This window comes from Nanorana parkeri, unplaced genomic scaffold (genome assembly GCF_000935625.1).
Source record: "Nanorana parkeri isolate BGI_ZX_2015 unplaced genomic scaffold, ASM93562v1 scaffold768, whole genome shotgun sequence".
Taxonomy (NCBI): Eukaryota; Metazoa; Chordata; class Amphibia; order Anura; family Dicroglossidae; genus Nanorana; species Nanorana parkeri.
In genome coordinates this window covers 203,601-228,721 of record NW_017307036.1, presented here as the reverse complement: position 1 = coordinate 228,721, position 25,121 = coordinate 203,601, and the positions used below count along the sequence as shown (strand labels likewise).

General features: G+C 42.0%; 1 protein-coding gene across 3 annotated transcripts in view; it reads right to left on the bottom strand.

Annotated features, from left to right (window-relative positions):
- Positions 1 to 24,868, bottom strand: part of DOCK9 (dedicator of cytokinesis 9) — a 230,536-nt gene extending 205,668 nt beyond the window's left edge. For all 3 annotated transcript variants that reach the window (XM_018564643.1, XM_018564645.1, XM_018564644.1), the window contains exon 1: positions 24,377 to 24,868. In XM_018564643.1, coding sequence (XP_018420145.1) covers positions 24,377 to 24,499 — 123 coding nt within the window. In that variant the 5' untranslated portion in view covers positions 24,500 to 24,868. The remainder of the gene's footprint in view (positions 1 to 24,376) is intronic.
- Between the last annotated feature and the right edge of the window lie 253 nt (positions 24,869 to 25,121).

The window sequence follows — 25,121 nt, the reverse complement described above, 5'->3', positions numbered from 1 at the left end:
CCTGTTATCTGTGTATAAAAGAGAGACAACGCCCTGAATAAAGACAGAAGCATCATAGACCTGGTCCCTGTGTCTGTGGATTCTTCCGGTGCACCAGACACAACATAATTAGGAACAGCAGCAGATATCTTGTGTGAACCCAGTTGTGGTTCTGATCCATTTCAGCAGGACACTAGTAAAAACCTGAGGCAAGCTGGGAGTGGGAAGGTTACGCCAGGCTGGTCACCATGTTATTTGCCGGTGTCCCAATACTCCTGTGGGTAGGAGTATAACTTAAATGTCCCTGAATCCTGAGTCTTTCAATGAATGAGAAATAAAATGAATTTGTCATCTATAACTTAAACGAAGCATCTTTGCTACATTCTGTCAAGTCTAGAGGTTAGTACAGTTTTTTTAACATCCTTGGGGCTACTTACATAAAGAAATCTTATAGTCATTGGAGTTTCATACATCCTTCAGTTTCACTGTAGTATTGAAAACATACTGACTGACATACAGTATGTATGCTGCGGTGAAACAATGCAATAGATATAAAAAAGATGGGACATTTGGTTCAGCATATGTAAAGTATTTGATGAAAAAAAACAATGTCTTGTAAAATATCTCTATTAGGAACATTGCATTATTAAAAATGAAAGAAAAAAAAAACACATTCTAAAATACCTTTTTTTCATTGTGTTTATAGCGGTCAATTAAGTCAATTAGCTCATTATCCTTTGGATATGAGGGCTGGGGCTGACTCGCATCTGCTGTGAGAGGGCGTGTGAGCAGTTAAAGGTGTGCCAGCCGCATTCTGACTACAGGACTTACATGCAATTGTTTTCTATGTGTCCTTGCCGTGAATGGCACTGATCAGGTGCTGAAAAATATAACTCACAGAACATTGTATGAATAAGCCCTAAGGGTCCAGTCACGCCATATCTTGTGCAATCCGGCACGATTTGTGGCCGGAATGCACTGGATCGCAGAAATCAACCCGGGCCACGTTCTGGGGTGGGAGGGGACGTGGTGCTGCCATTCATGTCAACAGCAGCTCAGATACACCCCAAGCCCTTTAACAGGTCAATGATAATCTGCATTGCACAGTATAATCATTATACAGCGCAATTTAGAATACCAGCATTTACAGAGGACTACATATCCCAGCAATAGTACATTATTGTATAATGTTGTACTATTGCTGGCATTTGTTGTATTCCTATATAGCTGGTGGTATACTGCATTTCGCCGTATTATCATTATACAGCGCACTGTAGAGGACTACAAATCCCAGCAATAGTACATTATTGTATAATGTTGTACTATTGCTGGCATTTGTTGTATTCCTATATAGCTGGTGGTATACTGCATTTCGCCGTATTATCATTATACAGCGCACTGTAGAGGACTACAAATCCCAGCAATAGTACATTATAGTATAATGTACTATTGCTGCATTCCTCTATAGCTGCTGGTATTCTGCATTGCGCCGCTGTATAATGTACTATATTGCACACCACACTTTTTTTTTACTTCCACCGTGCCAAGCTTGCTCCTGTGATGGACTACAATCGCAATAGAAACTAGTAGTCCATCACTGGAGCCTTTTTTTTAAAATCCGATTAACCGATTAATCGAACTTAATAATCGGCCAACTAATCGATTATGAAAATAATCGTTAGCTGCAGCCCTACCTCAGTGTGATTGCCCACAACAGAACACGAGGTACATGAATGCCCTGCATTTCGGTGCAGTGCGATAAGAAAAAATGCTGCATGTACAATTTTTTTCTTGTCGCACTGCACCGGAACAGAGGGCATACGATTCCAGTACCTCAAGTTCCGCTGCGGGTGATCGCACTGCTTGACATGAATGGCACCACCATGCCCCCTCCTACCTGGCTTGATTTTTGTGATGCAGTACGTTCAGGCATGATATGGTGTGACTGGGCCCTAAGGCAATACAAATCACTTCTAATAATAATCTATTACATCAGGAAGTGCTGTGACATCCCTACACTCCAAATTTAAACACAATACAAAAACATAAAACGCGTTTACATTCTCCTCTACAGTGCGCTCCTATGGAGAGATCAGTAGGACTGGAAGCCCATGAGCTAATCATGTCAGCTTCTAAGCTTAGTGTTAGATCGCGGCTGTCACTGACAGCCGGAGGATCCTGTGCTAGTGCGAGCAAGGAGCCCAAAGGAGCACAAGTCTGGGTGCCATTTTAAAAACACTGTTTGGCAAATAGCTGCTATCGGTGTGCCATTTTGAAATAGCCCCCAGGGAACAAATGGTTAACAAGCAGTAAAAGACATAAAACAAGCCAACCCTGACCTAGCTGCATATATTGTCAAGTAATTGATCCTCAAAGATTACAACAAAAGCTCTACAACGGTTTCCATTTGGTTCTAACAGCTTAGAAACAGTTGCTGTATTTTAACAATAGAAGGCTGGAAGGCTGTCAAGAGTGTGCTTTCACAGAGAGTAGGGCCCCATTAACACGAGGGACCTATGCCATGTTCTGGGATTCCTGCCGCACATGATATGATTATTTGCGGTTTGGGATAAATTAATCTATCCTGCGTAGAGGGACAATTATCTTATCCCAGACCTCATGTAAATCGCACCATGTACAATTGCTTATGGACTGCCGCTGACAAATGTAGCCACCTGTCATTTACTTAAATGGGTACAGGGGCCGTATTTGAACAGGGACGCCTGGGAATTCTTGCCACAGGAATCACTCAGATTCAGATCACTCTGTGTGAATGTAACTTTAAGGGGAAAGAAGCCAAGATTACAGTGCTTCTGTTGTGAACGCTAAAGTGACCTACGTAGATGCGGAAATATGGGTAGCTCTACCTAGAGTGAGGATGGCTGGACGCTGTATGAGGTGATTTAATGCAGCTTGAAGTCCAGCCATCCTTCCCCCTCATCACTCCTAACTGAAACTCCGTACCTCAGTATGAGCTCAGCCTGGGAGAGAATGTGCAGAAGCCTGAGCTTTGCAGCTGTGATCAAGTGATCACAATTGCAATGCTTTCCAGGCTTGAATGCAAATATTACAGAAATGCATATTTTTTAAAATATTGTTAAGTATGCATTTCTTTAACTTTTGCAACAGATGACATTATTCTTTAAACATTTCTTTGACATGCTGACAACAGAGGAAAGGAGGAACTAGGGAAGGCAATATATAAGCAAATTAAACTCCAGCTTTAAAGTTTGTTTGGTAAATGTTAAAAAGGAGAGCTCTACCTGCTGACTGGATATTCTAACTAAAAATATCAATATGCAATTTTTTTGTTTATGGAACTAAAAACAAATTTTTCTAAATCTGATAAAGAAAATGCCTCAGATGTTTTGGTAATAGCCACAAGTACTAAACCAACTTTTCAGAAGAAGTCTGTGCAATGCTGAGCTCTGCACTATGATGCCCAAGAAAAAAAGCATTGTACGTTGCAATTAAAGACAGCTGCTGACATGAACCCTGAAAAAGGTGCTTTGAAACAATGGCAGTAAGGTGGAAGGCCTAAGGTAAGACTTGGTCCATGGCTTTTAACTTCACATGCAGGACTGAAGGCTAAGTGTAACCAATACATATCTTCTACCTGTTCTTTAGTGAGGGGAAGGGGAGCAAGCAAGTGTTTGGAACAGGATCTAACACCTTGCAAAATATCTGTTTCTTATACCAGCCTGGATACTGCCGTGTACAGATTAGGAGCAGCACGATTTGTTGCAGATAAAGCGACTGATGACAGCATCAAACAAGCTCATGAAAGAGGCAGTTCTAAGACCTGATTGATACCTAGGAGATAGTGTTTTACGCACAGAAATGCCCTTCTTTGCTGCACATTAAATTGCACATTTATATGAGCAGATTGTCACACATTGATGTAAATTACAACGCACGTTTCCAAGCGTTTCCTATTGACTATGGGGACAAAACGAGCTGTAATCTGCCAAAAGGAAGCTCATGTACTTTTTCCAGTGACAGGCGTTTTGCTTATTGCCACAAAACATTCAAGTGTGAACAAGGGCCATAAGAATAAATGGGATTTTTTGGGGGAAGCTTTTTGTCATGCTAAATCAGCTACAACAATATGCTCAGAGTGAACCAGACCTAAGGTTTCTGCAAAATACTACACTGCACCCGTTTTCATAACAATTATTAACCCATTTGCTTCTTCATAGTCAATAGGATGGTTTCTTTCTACCCAAGAGAGACTAAAAAGTCCTAATGAGATTTCCACAAGCCAATAACCCTAAACATGGCAGTATGAATGAATAATGAGACGTAAAACTGTGTGTGTGAAACTGCGTACTGCGACGGAACATTCTCTGCCTGTATCTGTTACTGTATCCTAGCAACTTTGGCAAGAAAGTGAAACCTATTGTCCTCCTTTAGCCGTTCTATTTTGGTGCCAAGTTTTAGTAAGCCATCCTTTTCTATTATTAAGAGGTTAGACTACTGCATGACAACTGAAACAACTTTGTACTGTAACATTTCCAAGAGGAGAAGGCATGACTGACCAGAGTGGCTGTTGTTTCCGGTGTAATCCCCACCTCGGCAATTCAATTTTAGCAGATTACAAAAATATGTAAACATGAGTTTATCTTCAGGAAAAACTCCCAAGTAAAAAAAATAAATCCTAAAAAAATGACAACTGACGCGATCATAAAAACCTTGACTTGTCTGGTTAAAAATGAGCCTAGCCCAACCCCCTTTCACTCCACAACCGGATACTTAAAGCCCAACTCCACTTCCAAAAATGTTAAGTTTGGCCCCAAGAAGCTTTAAAAATAAAAAGATGTTACCATGGCTGCAGTTCTTACCTCCTCTCCAATGCTGTCCCCTACCAGCTCTGAAAACCAGATTCCCGGTTAAATGACTGCCTCCTGTAAATGTAATGTTTCATGGGCCCATTCCCAACTCAAAAGACAGAGAACAGCACCAATGTCAAAGAGCCAGCCACACTTTCTACATCATTGAGGACTGCCAAGTGCCAGATGAGAGGCAAAGAGGAAGAGGACCCTGCTAAGTCACCTTACAGGCCTGGAGACCTCTAAAAAAGTAAAGTATTTTTTAAAAGAAAAGAAGAAATGTTGGATGGAATTGGGCTTTAAAGTGATGAGTGTCATCAACCAACAGGTAGGTTCAGGAGTGAGAACTTTGGAGACTGTTACATTAAATGATTCCAATCTCTTATCATGTACCACTATAAAATGAAGCATACACTAAAATATTATAGAAAACATACTTGATATTCCAGCTTTTTCCCCCCACTATGTTCATGAATTCTAAAGGAACGGACTACTTAAAACTTCACACTGGGCATGACGTTTCCCAGTGTTATAAAGGTTTCTACTTTAACAATATTATTGGAGGCCATTAAGGTGGAGCTGGAGCTGAATAGACATCTGAAATACGAACATATTAGTGTTTCCTTTTAGTAATCCTTGTGATGTACAGAGTATGCACAAACTGCATAGAATAAAAGGTGATGCCGGTATGTCGTTTTTCAACTTGCTATCCTGAACATTGCTCTCTCAGCCCCTTTTTGCTTGATGCTCCAAAGTCAATTTGCTTATATGTCACACTTGTAACAGCTGACAGCTCTGAAAAAACCTCAAGGTAGTCCCACCTATTAGTACCGGTTAAGGGTTCAAAGCAAAGCATCAGACTATGCAATGAGTTGCACAGATGTTGCAGAGTGGTAACTGATGTGACTTTGAAGAAAGGAGAATTCATTATTTTTATTGAAATATAACTCATACCTGATGAGGACACAATACCTAAGTTGGACCCATTAAATTTAGAATTCTAAAGTGAGACAGTCCAATGTAACAGCCAACACACAAATGTAAAGAGCCAGAGAACATGAACTTCCAGTAACAATTTTAAACAGTGCCCAATCCCCTTCTCTATACCCCACTGATCGACAGGAAGCTTACATGCAAGCTAAGCTTTGTTTTCCCAGTACAGACTATTTTAGCAGTGACATGGTGTGAAAAGGAACTGGGAACACAAATAAACATGTAAAATTCTCCACGTGTGCTGTTTAAAAGCACCAAGGAAATATCATAGAATATCGTTTTTCATACTTTGTAGGTAATTTTACAATTTTTGCTTGCTGTTAAAAAAAAAACAGCACGAATGAGTGTCCAGAAAAAGCATAGTGATCTGAAAGGCCTGCTGACGATTTCTATGAACTTGAATGTTTTGACAGACATCGATGTAAGGGTCACGGTGGACAAAAACCTTTTGCAGCAGACAAGCTCAATAACCCTTACAGTAGCTGCATTAGGCCATAAGCCCAGCAGCTTATAGCAAAAGGGTCCCCTAGGCTCTGACGATTCATGAATCGCTGCTATCAGTGGCTGAGAAACTGCAGATTGCAGCAGTTCAAACAAAGGTTACTGCCCCCTACTCCCTCGGTGTGCTCCCCGCTGTCTCCCTACTTGTGTGCCCTCCTGTGGTGCCACTCTCCCCTTAGCCCTTGTGTGTCTTCCTGCTACTCCCCCCCCTTACAATCCACAAAGTCAGAATCCTGGTTTCACGCCAGTCTCACCGATGACTATTCTGTTCAGGATGCGGAACAGGGAGGTTAGTAAACATTCATCTGCTTGTGAATAAAAACAGAGTTGCACAGTGTCAGGCACTTTTGTGTTCATTCATAAACTAAAAAGAGATCCATAAATCTGAGAAGCAGGTTTACCGATCTCCTTCAGTTTGTGAATGAACACAGAGAAGTTCAGTACTGAGCACTTCAGTGCTGAATAGTAAGTTCCAGACAGCAGGAAATTGTGTCCTCAGTCTCTTCATCCACCCCTAAGGGTTCTCTTTAGTCCCCTTATAATTCTCAAAAAAAGGACCGGTCACAATTGGTGTATAGGACTGTAACCAAGGGGCTGGTCATCCCTGGTGACAGTAAACTCAGGAGTTAAATTAAAAAAATGCATTCAAGTAGCTTAACTATTAACAAAAACATAGTGTACATATGTATCACTCGGCTGTAGATCCTCATATCATCTCTGAATTGGTGCTGACACTGTCCTTCCTTCTGGAGAGCGGCTACTTTTGTTCCACATGGGCCCTGTTTGTGTTGTAAAGTAGCCACTGCTCCAAGCTCACTCCTGTGATAGACTTCAATCCTATGTTTAGTTTATTCATTTCTATTGAGATTGTAGTCCATCACAGGAGTGAGCTTGGAGTGGTGTTGTGTCCACTTTACAACACATACAGGAACCATGGGGAACATCCATTTACTTTTACAACCACTCAAAGCCATCAGTGAAAAATAAATTTTTTCAAAATCTGAAAAATGTTTTAATTGATCTGGCCACAAGGAAAAAATGGAACGCAGGGCCTAGCAGTGAAAAGGTTAATGGTTACAATATACTATATGGCAGAGAACTGCACCGCCCCATAATTTACATGCGGAAAGAAAAGCCAAATATTTAGTCTGCATTGCTAGAGAGCAGATCATTATCTGGAGGTGCACAAAAAAAAAAAAAAGCATGGGAGTTTGAACATAAACAGGAGTGACATACATAAAAGGCTCCTAATGCAGGTACTGCATTCTTACAACACTGGAGGAAAATCATGCCATACTTTAGTGAACTTTATTTTCACCACCATCAGAAAGCTTTCCATGTAATTACACCAAGCAGGGACAGGCAGAAAGAAATCCAGAAAGAAAAAAAGTCTCCAGGGCAACACATCATAAATGGTGATACACTAATACAGCACCGGATAGGCACCAGGAATGGCACTGAACACAATACATTGGAGAAGGCAAGAGAAAACCGCAGCAACTATGAACAACTAGCATGTTCGGAAACATCACTATATACATTCTTTAAAAACTAAATTTCATTAAAATCTATAACTAGAATACTTTCAAAAGCTTTCTTTTAACTATGGTACAGTACTTGGTAGTTACTGACGACAATACAGTCATCCAATTCAAAATAACTTTTGTGTAACATTGAATAACTATGATGTTCCTAATTTATAGTCAATGAGCAGGCTGGTGGGTGACACCAGAAGCTGCAGGTTCTAAATGGTGGTGTCATCCTCAGTCTATATTACAGAGGAATTTGAAGCAAAATAAGATTTGGTGATGTCACAACTGTGCTGCCCACTGATCTCCCTGCTGGAGAGGAAGCTGTTCCTGAGGACACTCAGACAAACATCTCCCTTACTAATTCTATGAACCCTTGCTTTCTGCATCTCTCCTTCTGCTTCTGGAATGTTCCCGTACAAGTCATCCTGCTCCTCTACCAATATGGCCACCTCCACATAGAGACACAGTGCACAATAGGGCATAAGTCAGTTATACAGAAAATATCATCATGGAGACTGCAGATAATACTGGTGACTTGTTCTTTGCCCTCGGCTTGCTTCTTTTTGGTCACAGCTTCCAACTTTCGGGTTCCCATTAAACAAGCCTATGCACCGTGATTGTGTTGAAATTTAGTTAAAAACACCTGATAACAGGGCGTACTATGGCAGTAGGTACCACAAGTATGTGAAAGTTTTTAGTGCAGGTACACATATCAAAGCATCACCCTCGCCCAGACCTAAGCTCACCTGTCCCCAATAAAGCTTGTACTCAGAAGTCCTTAAAGCGGACCTTTACCCCCTTGTACTAAAAATCACATCATCATGCAGCTCTGCATACGGAATTTAAAATCTACTTACATTCATTAGTTAAACAAGCTTGTGTTTAGTTTAGTTACAAATAGGGTTTATCTACTTCCTGTTCCACTTTGGCACAAATTATGTAATGTGCCAAAGCATTGCATCCTGGGAAAGTTACATCAGCAGAGCATTGCTGGGAAATCTCATAAGAACTCAGGGAAAGGCATTTTCCTCCCCTGAGAAGATGTACATGGTCACATGTCCTAGTCACATGTGCCAGAGTTCCAAAAAGTGAAATCAGATATAGCAATCTGCCCTTAGTTAAAATGGTCACGGTCAGAAGACTGGGGAAGAACAGAAAAATAAGGTAAACAAAAAATAAAATGCAATTATCTAGAAGGATGTGCTTGTAGATTGCCATTAATACAACTTCTAAAAGATGTCTGTGGTTATTTTAAAGATGCAGGTAAAGTTTCTCTAAGAATAAGTGGGATTGCAGGGTGCATGTGAAAGACCAGATTGGGAGATTTGCGACAAGTGATCTAGTAAGCAAATGCTCACTGGATTGGGGATGGGTAAGAATAAGATGAGGAGACAGGACTGAGTGCTCTGACATAACTACAACAAAGAAACAGTTGATTTTAACCTCTGCCAGGTGTTATCTGTGGTTTCCCCTTTGTAGAGATTTAACCACACTTCTGGTTGGGGCTTACCATTGGGGATATATACTGCAACAAAATAAAAACCTTTTAGCAGTACGATAAGAAAAAGTTAGAACCTCCATCAGATTATTATTACTGTCTGTTTCTTTCTGTCCCAGTGACAAATACTCTCCTCATTTCTAGTCCAGCTGTCATAAGGATAGGAAGTGGGGTGAAATATCCCCTATGTGGTAAATAAAGAATTGACAGGAGTTTTTACTCTTTCTAGGCCTACACAAAACTAACAAAAAACTATTGCGTTTTAAAAAGATTTAAGCTGAATTCAAGCTGGCCTTACACTAGACAATCCGATTGTACAATTTCTGTACAATCTCTTCAGATTTAAAAGGATAAGTATTGGGAGAGTAAAATGTACTCTTCCCAATACTGTGAGCCGGCGTATGATACTGCAGCTGTCACACACCGGCTCTATAAATTGAGAAACGAGTCATCACAAACCGCTGATCGCTCAGCTCAGGGTCTTCATCCTGCCAAGAGTAGTGACTGTTAGTCATCGCTCCCCTCTTCCCTCCCAGTTCCTCCAGGACTCATTGGAGGGGCAGGGAGGGGAGGGGGCGGGCACAGCTAGCTCTGGCTCTAGAGAAGCAGAGCCAGCTGTCAATCAGTATCCTTCCTGGCTGCAAAGCGGTTCAGCACTGTCAGCATATAGGGGGCAGTAGCCCACTATATGCGGAGTTAGGGGTCACATTAGTAAGTGTCCTCCTGTTACCCTAAAGAGAACTAAAGCTAAAAAAAGGTTTGGCTTTAGTTCTCTTAACAAAACAATCTAATATGAGGCCAAACAATTATTTCAACATCTTTGAAGAACTCCAAGCAGAAATATTCTTAACCCTTGCAGTGGGGCTCCCCCAGCACTGCAAGGGCTAAGTGCTCATTTTCATCTAGGATGTAAAACGAAGAAATACTCAGCGGAACCTCAGAGCTGGCTGGCTGCTAGATCAGTGCCACCTCTCTACTCCTTCGCTCCAGCAATGAAATATCCCTCAGCATCTTCACATCTGCAGGGACTGGTCTAAGAGCAAGAGATCCGAGGTTCGGGTGAGTATTTCCTTATTTTACGCCCTAGGTGAAAACAAGCACTTAACCCTCGCATTTCTGCCCGGAGTTCTTCTTTAAATCAGGCAGGCCACTACACTCCATAGTTGTTTGGCAGCTCTAAAGGCGATTGTATAGTGTATGATCAAGCTTTATAAACACTAAAACAGAGGACAGACCAGCAGGGTATTCAAAAATAGCTAGACTGCAAGTTTAGTTTTCTAACTTGTTGAGAAAGGAAAAAAAAGAAGAATTTACATAATATAGTATGCAGAACCCTCCTCAAGTCTTTTATAGTGCCAATCTCTATCAGAGCAAACCAAATTCTATCAAACCAATCTAGCTGAGAGCAATAAGGAAATAGGAGCTTCTTGTATGCGTGTCTTAACCTACTCCCTTGAGGGCGTTTGTACAGGAGTCATTTGGGGAGATTACACAAGAGTATGGATTAAATGGTCCCTAGCAACAAAAAAGTGTTTGGTTTGTCAGGGAATGCCAGGCCGCAATAACTGGTATGTACTGTTTATTTTTCTCTGATCTGCATTATCTCAAGTTGGCAGATGTCTTGAATATTTTTAAATACCTACATTCTGATAGCATGTTAATACTGCCTTTTAGAGGAACGATCCATTACTTTTCTTCAACTTAAAGTACCACTTATATGTAATGCATGCTCCTTTTGTATATAAATATTCATGGATTCTGCTCAAAACTAAAAAAAAAAAAATACATAACCTTTTTTGCAGGTAAGAAAATACAAAATGTGGCATATAAACCTTTCCCTGCCAGAGCCTTATTTTTTTAAATTTGTTTACACACACGTTAAAATGTACATTTTAGGCCTCAGGACCATTAAAAAAAAACCAAAACATTACGAAGGGAATTTATCAAAACTGGAGCAGACAAAATCTGTAAAAGCTGTGCATGGCAACCAATCAGCTTCTCTCTTTCATTTTCAAATCCTAAATGAACTGAAGAGAGAAGCTGATTGGTTGCTATGGGCAACTGCCCCAGATTCTGACTGTTTTTTTCTGACCCTATTTGTTTTCTGAAAGAAGAGACCCTGTAGAATAAAAATGGGGGTAGTTGCATTTTTTTTATTCCACAAAATATTAGTGCAATCGTGCCCTATTTTCAGTAAAAATAAATACACTCCGCTTAATAAAGTAACAGCCAATATTTTGGTTAAAAAAAAAAAAAGAAGGTTACATTGGGTAAATAGATGCCAAATAAGTCAAGTCTCAAAATTGTGTGCACCCATGAAATGGTCAACAACTACAGTACCCAAAACTGTCCATAGGTGATGCTTTAAAAACCTTACAGTTCATCAGTTTAGAGTTAAAAGAGAACTATGGGGTAACCTTTTTATCCCATAGTTTTCTTAAGGGTCACAGGAGGATATATAACGTTCTCCCGTGACCCAAAGCTCAGTATATAGAGGTTTAAAGCTCGCTATATACTGAGAGCACCGCTGCTGGGACGGATCCTGACAATACTGTCGAGATCCACCCAGCTGGCTGATTAGATAGGCAGAGGCAGCTGTCAGAGGCGGAGCTAGCTGTGCTCACCTCTCTGATCCTCAGTGCTGGAGGATCGGAATCTCTGACAATCACCGCTCACCGCAGGGAGATGATCGGAAAGTGAGCGAGCGATGGTATGTGTTCCCTCACTTTCCGATCAATAGAGCCGACCTCTGACAGTTTAATTGTCACAGGTCGGCTCTAACTATGATGATGAGTGAAAATCACTCACCTCATAGTTCTCCTTTAACAGTAAATGATGGCCCTAGAATTATAGCCCTCACTTCAGCATGTGTGGCAATACCCAATATGTGTAGTGCAATGGTCGTTTTCTGAAGTGTGTGCACGCGCTGCATTAGAAAACATTTGGAACATACGTTCAATGTTAGGTCTCAGCTAGAAATCTCAACACTTTAAAACTATTTTGCAGCCTTAGAGATAGGCGGCATGGGGGTAGGTGCGTCACCTTCCTCCTCCAGCCATGGATAAACCCCCCCTTTCCCATGTATGCCTTTTCCCTACCAATGTCAATCTATATGCATTTGACTCTAGGTTAACATCTCATCAATAAAAGGATAGCACGATGACATGACATATGAAGATGATTGCACTGTGTGCCTTCTGTTAACACTGTCTAACTTGCCAATGGGTTTCTGTTTATTTGGTCTGTATATGTGTTACCAATGCTGCTACTTCGAAAGGCACCATTTCTACTTACGCAAGCTTGTCAAATTTGTTCTCTTACTTTTTTCCAAAATAAAAATGTATTGAACAAGAAAAAATGAAAACAGGCTTGCTAGCAATAGAGGTAAAGAGGTGGTCAGTGTAATTCTATTACTTATATTGGGAGGAATCTTGAGCAGCAGACGCAGTGGACTTCCAGGAACATGACAAAAACAGTCTTTGTTTTAGAGTTTATTTAAGAAAAATGCACTTGATGAAATCCTCTCAGTTTTCAGCCTGGCAAAACTGTGCAGAAAGAAAATGTCTAATGTTCCAGTTTTTTTGTACATTGAACAGTAACCAGGAGCGAAAATATACTGGAATAAATGTAGCACGGGTTGGACAAATTAAAGTGACACTAAACTCGGGAGTTAAAACTTTAGAAATGCATTCAAGTACCTTAAAGGAGAACTATGAGGTGAGTGATTCCCGCTCATCCTCATAGTTAGAGCCGACCTGTGACAAAGAAGCTGTCACAGGTCGGCTCTACCAATCGGGAAGTGAGCAGAAACATACACCGTTTGGCTCACTCCCCGAGATTCCTCCCTCTCCTCTCTGATCCTCCATTGCCGAGTGGAGGAACGAACAGGTGAGGGAGCGGGCACAGTTGGCTCTGCCTCTAGATGGGTGGAGCCAGCCGTCACTCATGCAGCTGGGTGGATCCAGACAGCATTATAGGGATCCATCCCGGCTGCAGCACTCTCAGTATATCGCAGGCAACAGTTAGTATATGTCCTCCCGTGACCCTACAGAGAATTATGGGCAAAAACACTTACACCATAGTTTTCTATTAACAAAAATGTATCTTATTGTGTATCACTCAGCTGTAGTTCCTGAAATCATCTCTGAATTTACGCGGAGACTGTCCTTCCTTCTGAAAGGTGGCTATAGTTGTCCCCCATGGTGACCGTGTGTTGTAAAGTAGCCACCGCTCCATGCTCACTCCCATGATGGAATACAATCTCAATACAAATTAGTAGGGATGCGCCGATATATCGGCCGAAAATTGCACTTTTGGCATAATGCCAAAAGTGCCATTTTCCTGCTGATACATGGATGCATCTGTGATTTCTTTCCTCCCCGCTGGGTGCTGCTCTATGTCCCATGTGGGGGCGGAGACAGCGCTGTCACAGGAGGCTGGGCTTTCATCTCTACACCGCTCGATCAGCCTCCTGCGACAGCGTGTCAGAGAGAAGAGCAAGGTACACACACTCAGCGATCGCTGAGTGTTTGTAGATAATTGAGGACATGGTATGTTTAGTATATCTTCAATTATGAATGAATGGGAGTGATCTACATCTCCTACTGTTCATTCATAATTGTAGTTATAGTAATCAATGTTCTCATGTTATCAATGAACAGGAACACTTATAGAGGATTCCTGTTCATTGATAACAGGGGACACAGAAAAAGAGATTGAGGACCTTGTGTTCTCAATCTCTTATTCTATTTTAAAAAGGGAAATATCAGGGGTCTGTATAGACCCCTAATATTTCCTTGAAGCCCTTAAAAGTAAAGTAAAAAATAAAAATATTTAATAAAAAAAATAAAAATATAAAAAAAAATCAATAAAAGTTTATAAAAAATTAAATATTTACAAAATTTAAAAAAATTAAAATAAAAAAATTTCCGGTATCGGTTTCGTTCTGACATTTTTTTTAATTGCGGTTTCGTTTTTAAAATTTCCATTTCGGTGCACCTCTACAAATTAGTAAACTAAACATGAGATTGTAGTTCATCACAGAAGCAAGCTTGGAGCAGTGACTACTTTAGAACACACACAGAGACCATGGGGAACAAAAGTAGTCACCCTCCAGAAGGAAGGACAGAGTCAGCACTAATTCAGAGATGATTTGAGGATCTATAGCTGGGTGATACACAAATAAGATACATTTTTGTTAATAGCTAATGTACTTGATTGCATTTTTAAGATTTAACTCGAGTTTAATACGACTTTAATATTGAATTCAGGAGCCAGGCTGTCCAACCCAGGAGCCAGCAGGATTTTCTTTAGGAGTCAGCTTCATTAACAACAACCAGCGAAAACCTCAAAAGTTAGGAGCCAGCTACAATTTTAAAGAAGTATCGCCTGTCTACCGGGCTCCTGGGACTTGTTCAGCCCCGATATAGCAAATTTATTTTTATCAATATTGCACTTTGCATAGCTCACATAGAGCAATTTGTTCATCTACCTAAAATTTCCATATGCCCTTCATATGCGTAATAGGTACCAAATCTGAACAAATAAAACATTCAACACTAGCCAGAAGGATCAGGTTTGTGAAGATCAATGTTCATTACAAGTACTCAAGGTCAGTTAAGTTGGTCAGACACTAGAAGATTTTTGGTCGGACATTTTTCGTTTCTGCCACGAACCCTCGTTTGATTATAGCTCCAATACCCCAACAAGCATAGTCAAACGTCGATTTCGGAAATTGTTCGGTAGCTAACAACCAACCCATTTTTAGCAAAACTGGAAATAATTACCTTTTGCGCATGTGCCTTGTTCTTGCTAAGATTTTTGACTAACAAAAAATCCCACTGATACGTCGATTTTCGTTCTGTCAGAAATGTTTTTTCCAACCTGACCGAACTAAAAATTTCAATCACAACATCAAAAAAGAAAAATTGGTGTAGTGCCATCAACTGTTCGACTTTCATTCGAAAAATTGTTAGTTTACGATTTCTGCCCCCTCACCCCACACTTCCTCCTTCACAGCCTTTGCCACTGACACATGTAAGTTAGTTGGTATTTGCCAACTTTTTTTTTTTTTTTTTTTATAATGTTGGGGCATTTATCTACTGCTTACTAGCAGTAGATATATGTAAAAAAAAAAAAGAAAGACTTTAAAACTACTTTAACCGGAGGTTCAGAGAAACTGTGTTACCATGTAAAAGTTTTAGGCAGGTGTGAAAAAATACTGTAAGGTAAAGGAATTATTTCAGAAATAAAAGTGTTATTAGTTTATTTTTAGCAATTAACAAAACGGAAAGTAAATGAACAGAAGAGAAATCCAAATCAATATTTGGTGTGACCGCCCTTTGCCTTCAAAACAGCATCAATTCTTCTAGGTACTCTTGCACACAGCTTTTGAAGGAACTCGGCAGGCATCTTGAATAACTAACCACAGATCTTCTGAAGTTTCTGATGGTATTATCAAATGTTCTGAGGAGATTTTACAAAAGAACGTTCACATGAAAATCTACCAGTGTGTGTTCAGCTTAAGACAACAAAAAGGATCTCTGAGCAGTAACAAGTGATCAATGAAGGAATGCCTGAGGGTCATTAGCACACTGGACAGTAGAACCTCCTGGTGGTGTTTACTGCCCACACCTGTTCAGTATTGCTGCAGTCTAGCTGGAGGCAAAACATTATGGTCATACTTTCATGCTGGGTGATCATCTGCACATGAAATTCATCTCAAAGCCTGGGTCAAAAGACAATATTGAGCTTGTACATGCCTGGTTAGACAAGTCTTCCTAATTCTGCAAGCAAGGAAGTGATTCACTGAGATCTACCCGATAGGAAATTTCCAAGAATAAACAAAGACCCTGACAGGCCAGCTGAAGGAAAAGCCCTCATCTCCTCTTCCTATCCCCATTTCTACTTTGAATTTATGTATATCCCTATTTATAAATAACTTTTAAGGTCAGCGGTCATTAAAATCAAGGCACCCCCAAGCTGAGCAAATTCTACACATAGCCTAAGAGGAAATGGTGACTTGGTTTGCTATGGTTAACCCAACCAACAGAATACTTTTTATAACCAACTAAGTCATTTTATCTAAAGTTCTATATCCCCTCTGCAGCATTCTACTATGGTAGGATGCTCCTTCTACTGTTGCTGAACACAGACAAAGGCATCCAGGGACAATCATCGATTACAAAGCGCATGCAACTGTACCATGGACATTTGCCTGTGGACTGCCGCTGAGAGATGCACCTATTGTCACCCTGTCATTACATTCAATGGTTACAGCTGTAACATATGAAAGAGACACCTGGGATTCGTGCCTCAAGAATCCATAGGTTCTTGCCGCAGGAATGCCAGATCACTCGGTCTGAATGAGGCCTTACCGCCTCAAACACACTCAACAGTGCAGAAATCCACAGCAACCATAGTTTAGAGATACTGGTACTTCTGTTTGAGCAGTAAGAGGAATTAAATGCATCCTGGTATTTTAGGGTTAAAGCTGGGTATACACTGGTAGATTTTTGTATGACTGTTCACGGTGTGAGCAAGAAGTACCACCAGGAGGTCCTACTGTCCAGTGTGCTAATGACTCCCAAGCATTCATCCATTAATCACTATCACTGCTCAGAGAGCCCTTCTGTCGTCTTAAACTGGGTACACACTGGTAGACTTTCATATGGACTTCTCTACAAAAAAAATCTCACAAACTTGATAAATGTTGTCAACATTTCACTGGATTTTAACATTCAATTTTGGAATGAATGGAGTTTCTTGGACAAAAACCACATTCAATGTTAGAATTCTGCTTGTCTGAGAAAAACTATCCATCCTGCTCCTTTGATTTTTTTTTTAGCAGTGTGGTTGAAATCGATCATTGGTTTAATGCCATTATCTATTAGGAAGTTGAACGCATGGTCTTAAAAAAAAAAAAAAAAGAACATTTTAAACAAAATTCTAGCTAGTGTGCAGAATTCCTTGCAAAGACAAACTGCAGATGCACACAATGAAGAAGGAATAAGTGGGAAATAATGGCGGACAGATCTATTTACATCATGCAGGTATTAAACTGTTTCAGAACTAGTTCAACACGTACACGTTAAATTACTGGCATACTACGTAATACCAAGCAGTGACAGGATATGAGGGCTTGTTAGTCTCACCATATGACAAGCTGCCCAAGCAACAAAGCACATACAACAAGTACACACACATCCCTCCTGCTACAATTCAAGTGTGCTTCCTTTGTAGTCACAAACATATCTACTACAGTTCCTGTCAACAGAATCATCGAATGTCAAAATACATCTAAAAACAAGTGAATAGTAAGGTATTCAGGTGTGCTTGTACTTCTCTACAAAATCCCCCCCGACATATCTGCTATTTCCACACAGTATGTTATCACATGGAAGATCTGTGTAAAGCTAGGGAATGTTTTTTTAATCTGCATATCACCTCGAGGATACAATATGAAAAAAAAGAGCGACATGTACTATATGATGACAAGTGTCATTTCTTACATCCTCATCAAAAGTACCAGAACCACCAAGGATCCAACCAAACACATTATAAAGAAAGTATGAATACATAACTGTACAACTAAAAGGAGTACATAAATAAAATGTATACTTGGAAAAAAGAGTGACATGCACTTTATGATATCATGCGTCATTTCTTACACCCTCATCAAAATACCAGAACCACCAAGGATCCAACCAAACACATTATAAAGAATGTATGACTACATCACTGAATGACTATAGAAGTATATAAATAAAATTTATATTTGGAAAAAAGAGTGACATGTACTATATGATATCATGTGTCATTTCTTACACCCTCATCAAAATACCAGAACAACCAAAGATCCAACCAAACACATTATAAAGCATTTATGACTAAATAACTGAATAACTATGAGTACATAAATGAACTGTATAATAATAAAAACAAAAATATGGAAAAAGTTGGCCAGCAATGTTTGTGATATTGAGGGGCTCATTCTCATATGCATTGTAAAAACCATCTGGATCTCTGCACTGGGAGCCACAGGTGTTGCGTAAGGCCTTCCTGTACAAATCAATGACAGGCAGCGGCTTTATGCCGATAGGCGCTGCTGCAAGTGTGCACATCTATACAGGTTTGAATGTACAATCCTGGACACAGACAGTCCGCATCCAGGGATGTCCATCCAGAGACGTACACCCTTACACATGTATACACTTGGAGCAGATTTAGTGTAAAGCTCAGCCTGTCAATATGTGCAGGCGGGCCATACACAACACTTGTGGCTCCCAGGCGCACAGATTGGGTCGGTTTCTATTTAATCGGCTAACTAATCGATTTTGAAAATAATCGTTAGCTGCAGCTCTAGTACACAGACCTTTGTGTCTGTGTGAATGAAAGCATAGCTAAAGCCAAAAGTTTGTTTTTGTATAGAGTGGTGAGGGGATAGAACAGGGGTGGGTAACTCTGGCCCTCCAGCTGTGCTTTAAACGAGAACTATGGGGTAAGTGTATTTCCCCATAGTTCTCCTAAGGGTCACGGGAGGACAAACTAGCGTCCTCCCGTCACCCAAAGCTCAGTATACCGCGAGCTACAGCTCACGGTATACTGAGACTGCCGCAGCCTGGACGGATCCCGAGTCCGACATTACTGTCGAGATCCACCCAGCTGCGTGAGTGACAGCTGGCTCTGCCTATCCAGAGGCAGGGCCAGCTGTACCCGCCCCCTCCCCGTTCCTCCAGTCAGCGCTGGAGCATCAGACAGGGGAGGGGGGGAATACTTGCCGGGAGCCGTGACTGACAGTCACTGCTCTCTGCAGGGACAGGATCGAGAAGTGAGCGAGCAACGGTAAGTGTTCCCTCACTTCCCGATCTACTGAGCCGACCTGTGACAGTTTCATTGTCACACGACGACTCGAACTATGAGGATGAGTGATTTTCACTCACCTCATAGTTCTCCTTTAACTACAAATCCCAACATGCCTTCGGGAGTCATGCCTGGAACTATCAGTCTTGCAATGCCTCATGGGGCTTGTAGTGCTAAAGCAGCTGGATGGCCGGTGTTGCCCACCCCAGGATTAGAACATGGTCAGGTTTTTATTGCTGGAAACAGATGGCAAAAAAAAAAAAAAACTTGGAGTTTGTCATTCCTTACACTATACAAAATGGAAAACAGTTCTAGGTTAAAATATACTTTTAGAGCAGGTTCACACAATAGCATTGCACAGCACAAACCCATCAATAAAGATGTGATTCTGAAGAGAATCCATGTGCAAACAACATCCTTTATTTTTATGCTGTGGCGCCATCCACCAGTTGTTCCAGCACCCAACTGAAAGGGGAAGATTGGTATGGTGTGCAAAGGAGATATAGCCATAATCATTCTGAATGGCACCCTAGTGCAGCTCCCGATGGGTGTCCGTGCTCTGCAGTGCTGTGCGTTGAAATGCATGAATTTGAACTGCACAGCACCACACAACGCATGCTATTGTGATACTGTGCATTGCAGCACAATATAGACCCGCCTGGAGATGCATTGGGGTGCCATTCAGAATAAATCACAACATACCTAGCATTTGGAGAATTATGCTGTGCGATAGCATCCATTTAACTCACAGGTACCATGCCTTTAGAGCAGGTGTGGTCAACTTCTGCCCTCCAGTTGTTGAACAACAAGTCCCATGAGGCATTGCAAGACTCTGCCAGCCACAGGCATGACTCCCAAAGACAAAGGCATTTAGGTATTTGTAGTTTCACCCCAGCTAGAGGGATGAGGTTGCCTACCCCTGCTTTAGAGCAAAGCTAAGTTGTGAAGAAATCCACTGTGACCTATCAAAAATGTTCTAATCTTGTCCATTCCAAGCGGCTTCAGAATGTTCTCGTAACTCATTGCCATAAAACATTTCATGTACCCACAGAACCTCCATAGCAACAAGCAGCATGTTATAATTCTTCAAGAGCCGGTACAGACAGAATGTAGTGAATTACATTTACAAACTTATGCATGCCTTAAAGGAGAACTATGGGGTTAGGGCTTTTCCCCATAGACACAAACTAGCATCCTCCCGTCAACCAAAGCTCAGTATACCGCGAGCGTATACTGAGACGCCGCAGCCGGAACGGACCCCCGACAATTCTGTCTGGATCCACCCAGCTGCGTGAGAGGCAGAGCCAACTGTACCCGCCCCCTCCCCGTCCGTTTCGCCAGTCAATGCTGGAGGATCGGACAGGGGAGGGAATCCCTGCAGGGAGCCGTGAGTGACAGTCACTGCTCTCTGTAGGGATAGATCTACTGAGCCGACCTGTGACAGTTTCATTGTCAGAGGCCGACTCAGATTATGAGGCTGAATGAAAATCACTTGCCTCATAATTCTCCATTAAGATAAAGAAGACCTAAACAATCTTACAATATAAAGCTGCCCATACCCCAGTTGAATTTATTTTGAAAAAAATCATTTCCAGAACATATGACCTTCAAATACGACATTCATCAAGTCTCTGGTGGCATTATCGAAAGTTTCATATGAATGTTTGTATGAAAATCTAACAGTGTATGGCCAACTTTTTTTTAAAGGGCAAAACTTTTTTCATCAATTTGGATAGAGAGATGATAAAGTCCAGATAGAAGCTGCACTCCTGACAGTACCTGGCCTTTGAATGTGATTGCTATGGACGGTGTCTTACCTTCTCATCAGGTTACAACCCCTGTCAGGTTTCTATCACTGTCTGCGTACCCATTAGGAAGATTCACTCTCTCTCTATTGGTTCCAATCATCGGGAATGAAAATCAGGGGGTAAAACAACAGATTGAGTTATCGCCAACACAGGAGTAGAGGGGAAATCTTCCGATAGGGACATTTGTCATACAGATGAGCTAATGGGGGCAGACAAGTTTGATGCATTCAGAGGAGGATAAACGCTATCTCTGAACGCAGTTGTACTCTGTGCTATGGCTGCACACAAACTGGATGATTAGCTGTGGGCAAAAATGCCATCCCAACACCATCCCCAGACGCACACTGTCCGAGTCCAGGGTTTGTCAGAGGCTCTATTGGTATGTAGCACCTGTCTCCATTGTTGTACAGCTCAGTGTATACAAACACTGACAGGCAGGGAATAGAGTCTGTTTATATCTCTTCTGTCATAAAAACGGACCTGGCAGCTTTCTATTTAATATCACATTTAACTTCCACTTTAATTTAGAAGTGGTCGGGGTCAGGTTTTATTGGAGTGCAGGGCTACTTTAGAGCAGCCAAGGGAGGAATTTATGAGACAAGCCTTAACATGGTATTAAATCTGTCTCACTGCCCATATGTAAATGTCCCCCCATGTATGCATGCAGCCTATGTGTGTAAATTCCTGTGTATACATGCAGCCTATGTTTGTGAATGTCCCCCCTGTGTATACATGCAGCCTATGTGTATAAATGCCCCCCCATGTATACATGTAGCCTGTGTGTAAATGTCCCCCCATGTCTGCATGCAGCCCGTGTGTAAATGTCCCCTTCCCCGGGTAAACATGCAGCCTATGTTTGTTGATCGTACCCCGTGTATACATGCAGCCTATGTTTGTGAATGTACCCCCTGTGTATACATGCAGCCTATGTTTGTGAATGTACCCCCGTGTATACATGCAGCCTATGTTTGTGAATGTACCCCCTGTGTATACATGCAGCCTATGTTTCTGTTTGTGAATGTACCCCCGTGTATACATGCAGCCCATGTGTGTAAAATCTGACCTTAGAGGGAATTTCTCTCGCAATGGAAAGATATCCATTCACTTCCTGTTGTATCTATAGGACAAGAAGTGGACAAAAAACAACCTGACAGGTTTTAACCCTTCACTACTCCATCCAAAATGAAAAAAAAGTTTTGGCTTTACATTGATTTTTAAAATAATCCCCCCCACTAACAATAAAAGCCATCACTGTATTAATGTTATTCTGTGTACACACTTCCAATGATCATGTCACTCTCTGAGTAGGTAAGTGTTCTCCTAGTGACAGGTACAGGATGAGTAGGTAAGTGTTCTCCTAGTGACAGGTACAGGATGAGTAGGTAAGTGTTCTCCTAGTGACGGGTACAGGGTGAGTAGGTAAGTGTTGTCCTAGTGACGGGTACAGGGTGAGTAGGTAAGTGTTCTCCTAGTGACAGGTAAAGGATGAATAGGTAAGTGTTGTCCTAGTGACAGGGACAGGATGAATAGGTAAATGTTGTCCTAGTGACAGGGACAGGATGAATAGGTAAATGTTGTCCTAGTGACAGGGACAGGATGAATAGGTAAATGTTGTCCTAGTGACAGGGACAGGATGAATAGGTAAATGTTGTCCTAGTGACAGGGACAGGATGAATAGGTAAATGTTGTCCTAGTGACAGGGACAGGATGAATAGGTAAATGTTGTCCTAGTGACAGGGACAGGATGAATAGGTAAATGTTGTCCTAGTGACAGGGACAGGATGAATAGGTAAATGTTGTCCTAGTGACAGGGACAGGATGAATAGGTAAATGTTGTCCTAGTGACAGGGACAGGATGAATAGGTAAATGTTGTCCTAGTGACAGGGACAGGATGAATAGGTAAATGTTGTCCTAGTGACAGGGACAGGATGAATAGGTAAATGTTGTCCTAGTGACAGGGACAGGATGAATAGGTAAATGTTGTCCTAGTGACAGGGACAGGATGAATAGGTAAATGTTGTCCTAGTGACAGGGACAGGATGAATAGGTAAATGTTGTCCTAGTGACAGGGACAGGATGAATAGGTAAATGTTGTCCTAGTGACAGGGACAGGATGAATAGGTAAATGTTGTCCTAGTGACAGGGACAGGATGAATAGGTAAATGTTGTCCTAGTGACAGGGACAGGATGAATAGGTAAATGTTGTCCTAGTGACAGGGACAGGATGAATAGGTAAATGTTGTCCTAGTGACAGGGACAGGATGAATAGGTAAATGTTGTCCTAGTGACAGGGACAGGATGAATAGGTAAATGTTGTCCTAGTGACAGGGACAGGATGAATAGGTAAATGTTGTCCTAGTGACAGGGACAGGATGAATAGGTAAATGTTGTCCTAGTGACAGGGACAGGATGAATAGGTAAATGTTGTCCTAGTGACAGGGACAGGATGAATAGGTAAATGTTGTCCTAGTGACAGGGACAGGATGAATAGGTAAATGTTGTCCTAGTGACAGGGACAGGATGAATAGGTAAATGTTGTCCTAGTGACAGGGACAGGATGAATAGGTAAATGTTGTCCTAGTGACAGGGACAGGATGAATAGGTAAATGTTGTCCTAGTGACAGGGACAGGATGAATAGGTAAATGTTGTCCTAGTGACAGGGACAGGATGAATAGGTAAATGTTGTCCTAGTGACAGGGACAGGATGAATAGGTAAATGTTGTCCTAGTGACAGGGACAGGATGAATAGGTAAATGTTGTCCTAGTGACAGGGACAGGATGAATAGGTAAATGTTGTCCTAGTGACAGGGACAGGATGAATAGGTAAATGTTGTCCTAGTGACAGGGACAGGATGAATAGGTAAATGTTGTCCTAGTGACAGGGACAGGATGAATAGGTAAATGTTGTCCTAGTGACAGGGACAGGATGAATAGGTAAATGTTGTCCTAGTGACAGGGACAGGATGAATAGGTAAATGTTGTCCTAGTGACAGGGACAGGATGAATAGGTAAATGTTGTCCTAGTGACAGGGACAGGATGAATAGGTAAATGTTGTCCTAGTGACAGGGACAGGATGAATAGGTAAATGTTGTCCTAGTGACAGGGACAGGATGAATAGGTAAATGTTGTCCTAGTGACAGGGACAGGATGAATAGGTAAATGTTGTCCTAGTGACAGGGACAGGATGAATAGGTAAGTGTTCTCCTAGTGACAGGTACAGGCTGAGTAGGTAAATGTTCTCCTAGTAACAGGTACAGGCTGCAGTGACTGTGCAATGAAGACGGGGCAGCCGGCCATGTGTTCACCTCCCCCCATCACACGTGACAGTGACCCGGCAAGCCCCCCCACCTGATACCTCCCGGCTGTCCTTACCAGGAGAACGGAGCTTCGGACCACCTCGGAGACACTCTGCCGGAGCTCCGCCGCGGTGCCTGGCTTGCTGAGCGCCCGTGTGAACTTGCGAGTCTCCGGGTGGGCTGAGTGATGTGAAGACATTGCGACTGATCACAAGTGCGGCGTATCGGCGCAACAACCATTTAACGGGGCCAGCAATGTGCACAAGGGGCGGACATAGATCAGCTGGGAGGACTCCCTCCCTCGTACGATCCCACTTATCCCAAATGTTCATCCGATAGCACCTGCTTCGCTGTGCCGCTCATGCCGGGGACGGGGATGAGGGCTGCTCGCCTCTGCAAAGAATAGAGGAAGGCGCGCGCCGCCGGCCCACACGGGATTCCCGGGGAACGTTCGGATGACGCACGCTCCCGCTAGGCTTGCACCGCACGGGGGCGCGCATCGCTCTGTGTCAAAATTTCTCTTCCCAAGGGGCGTGGTTCGGGAGCGCGCGCTGCCGACGAGCGCATGCTGGAGCTCCTCGCTGACGTCTCGCTTGTTGTGATGACGTAACGGTGAGCTGTGTGAAGCCGCGGCTGCCATGTTTGTTGAGGTTGCGGCTGATATTACACGCTGCTTTAATTTGATATCTGTCTAAAATGAGTCCAGCGTGGAACTTATAACTGAAGTGCATAGTTGTAGTTATCGACATGTATTATCAGTGATTGTTCGTGTCATGTGAATAGTTTGCTATTTAGGGGATGGAGGTCAGCCCCAGCGCTGT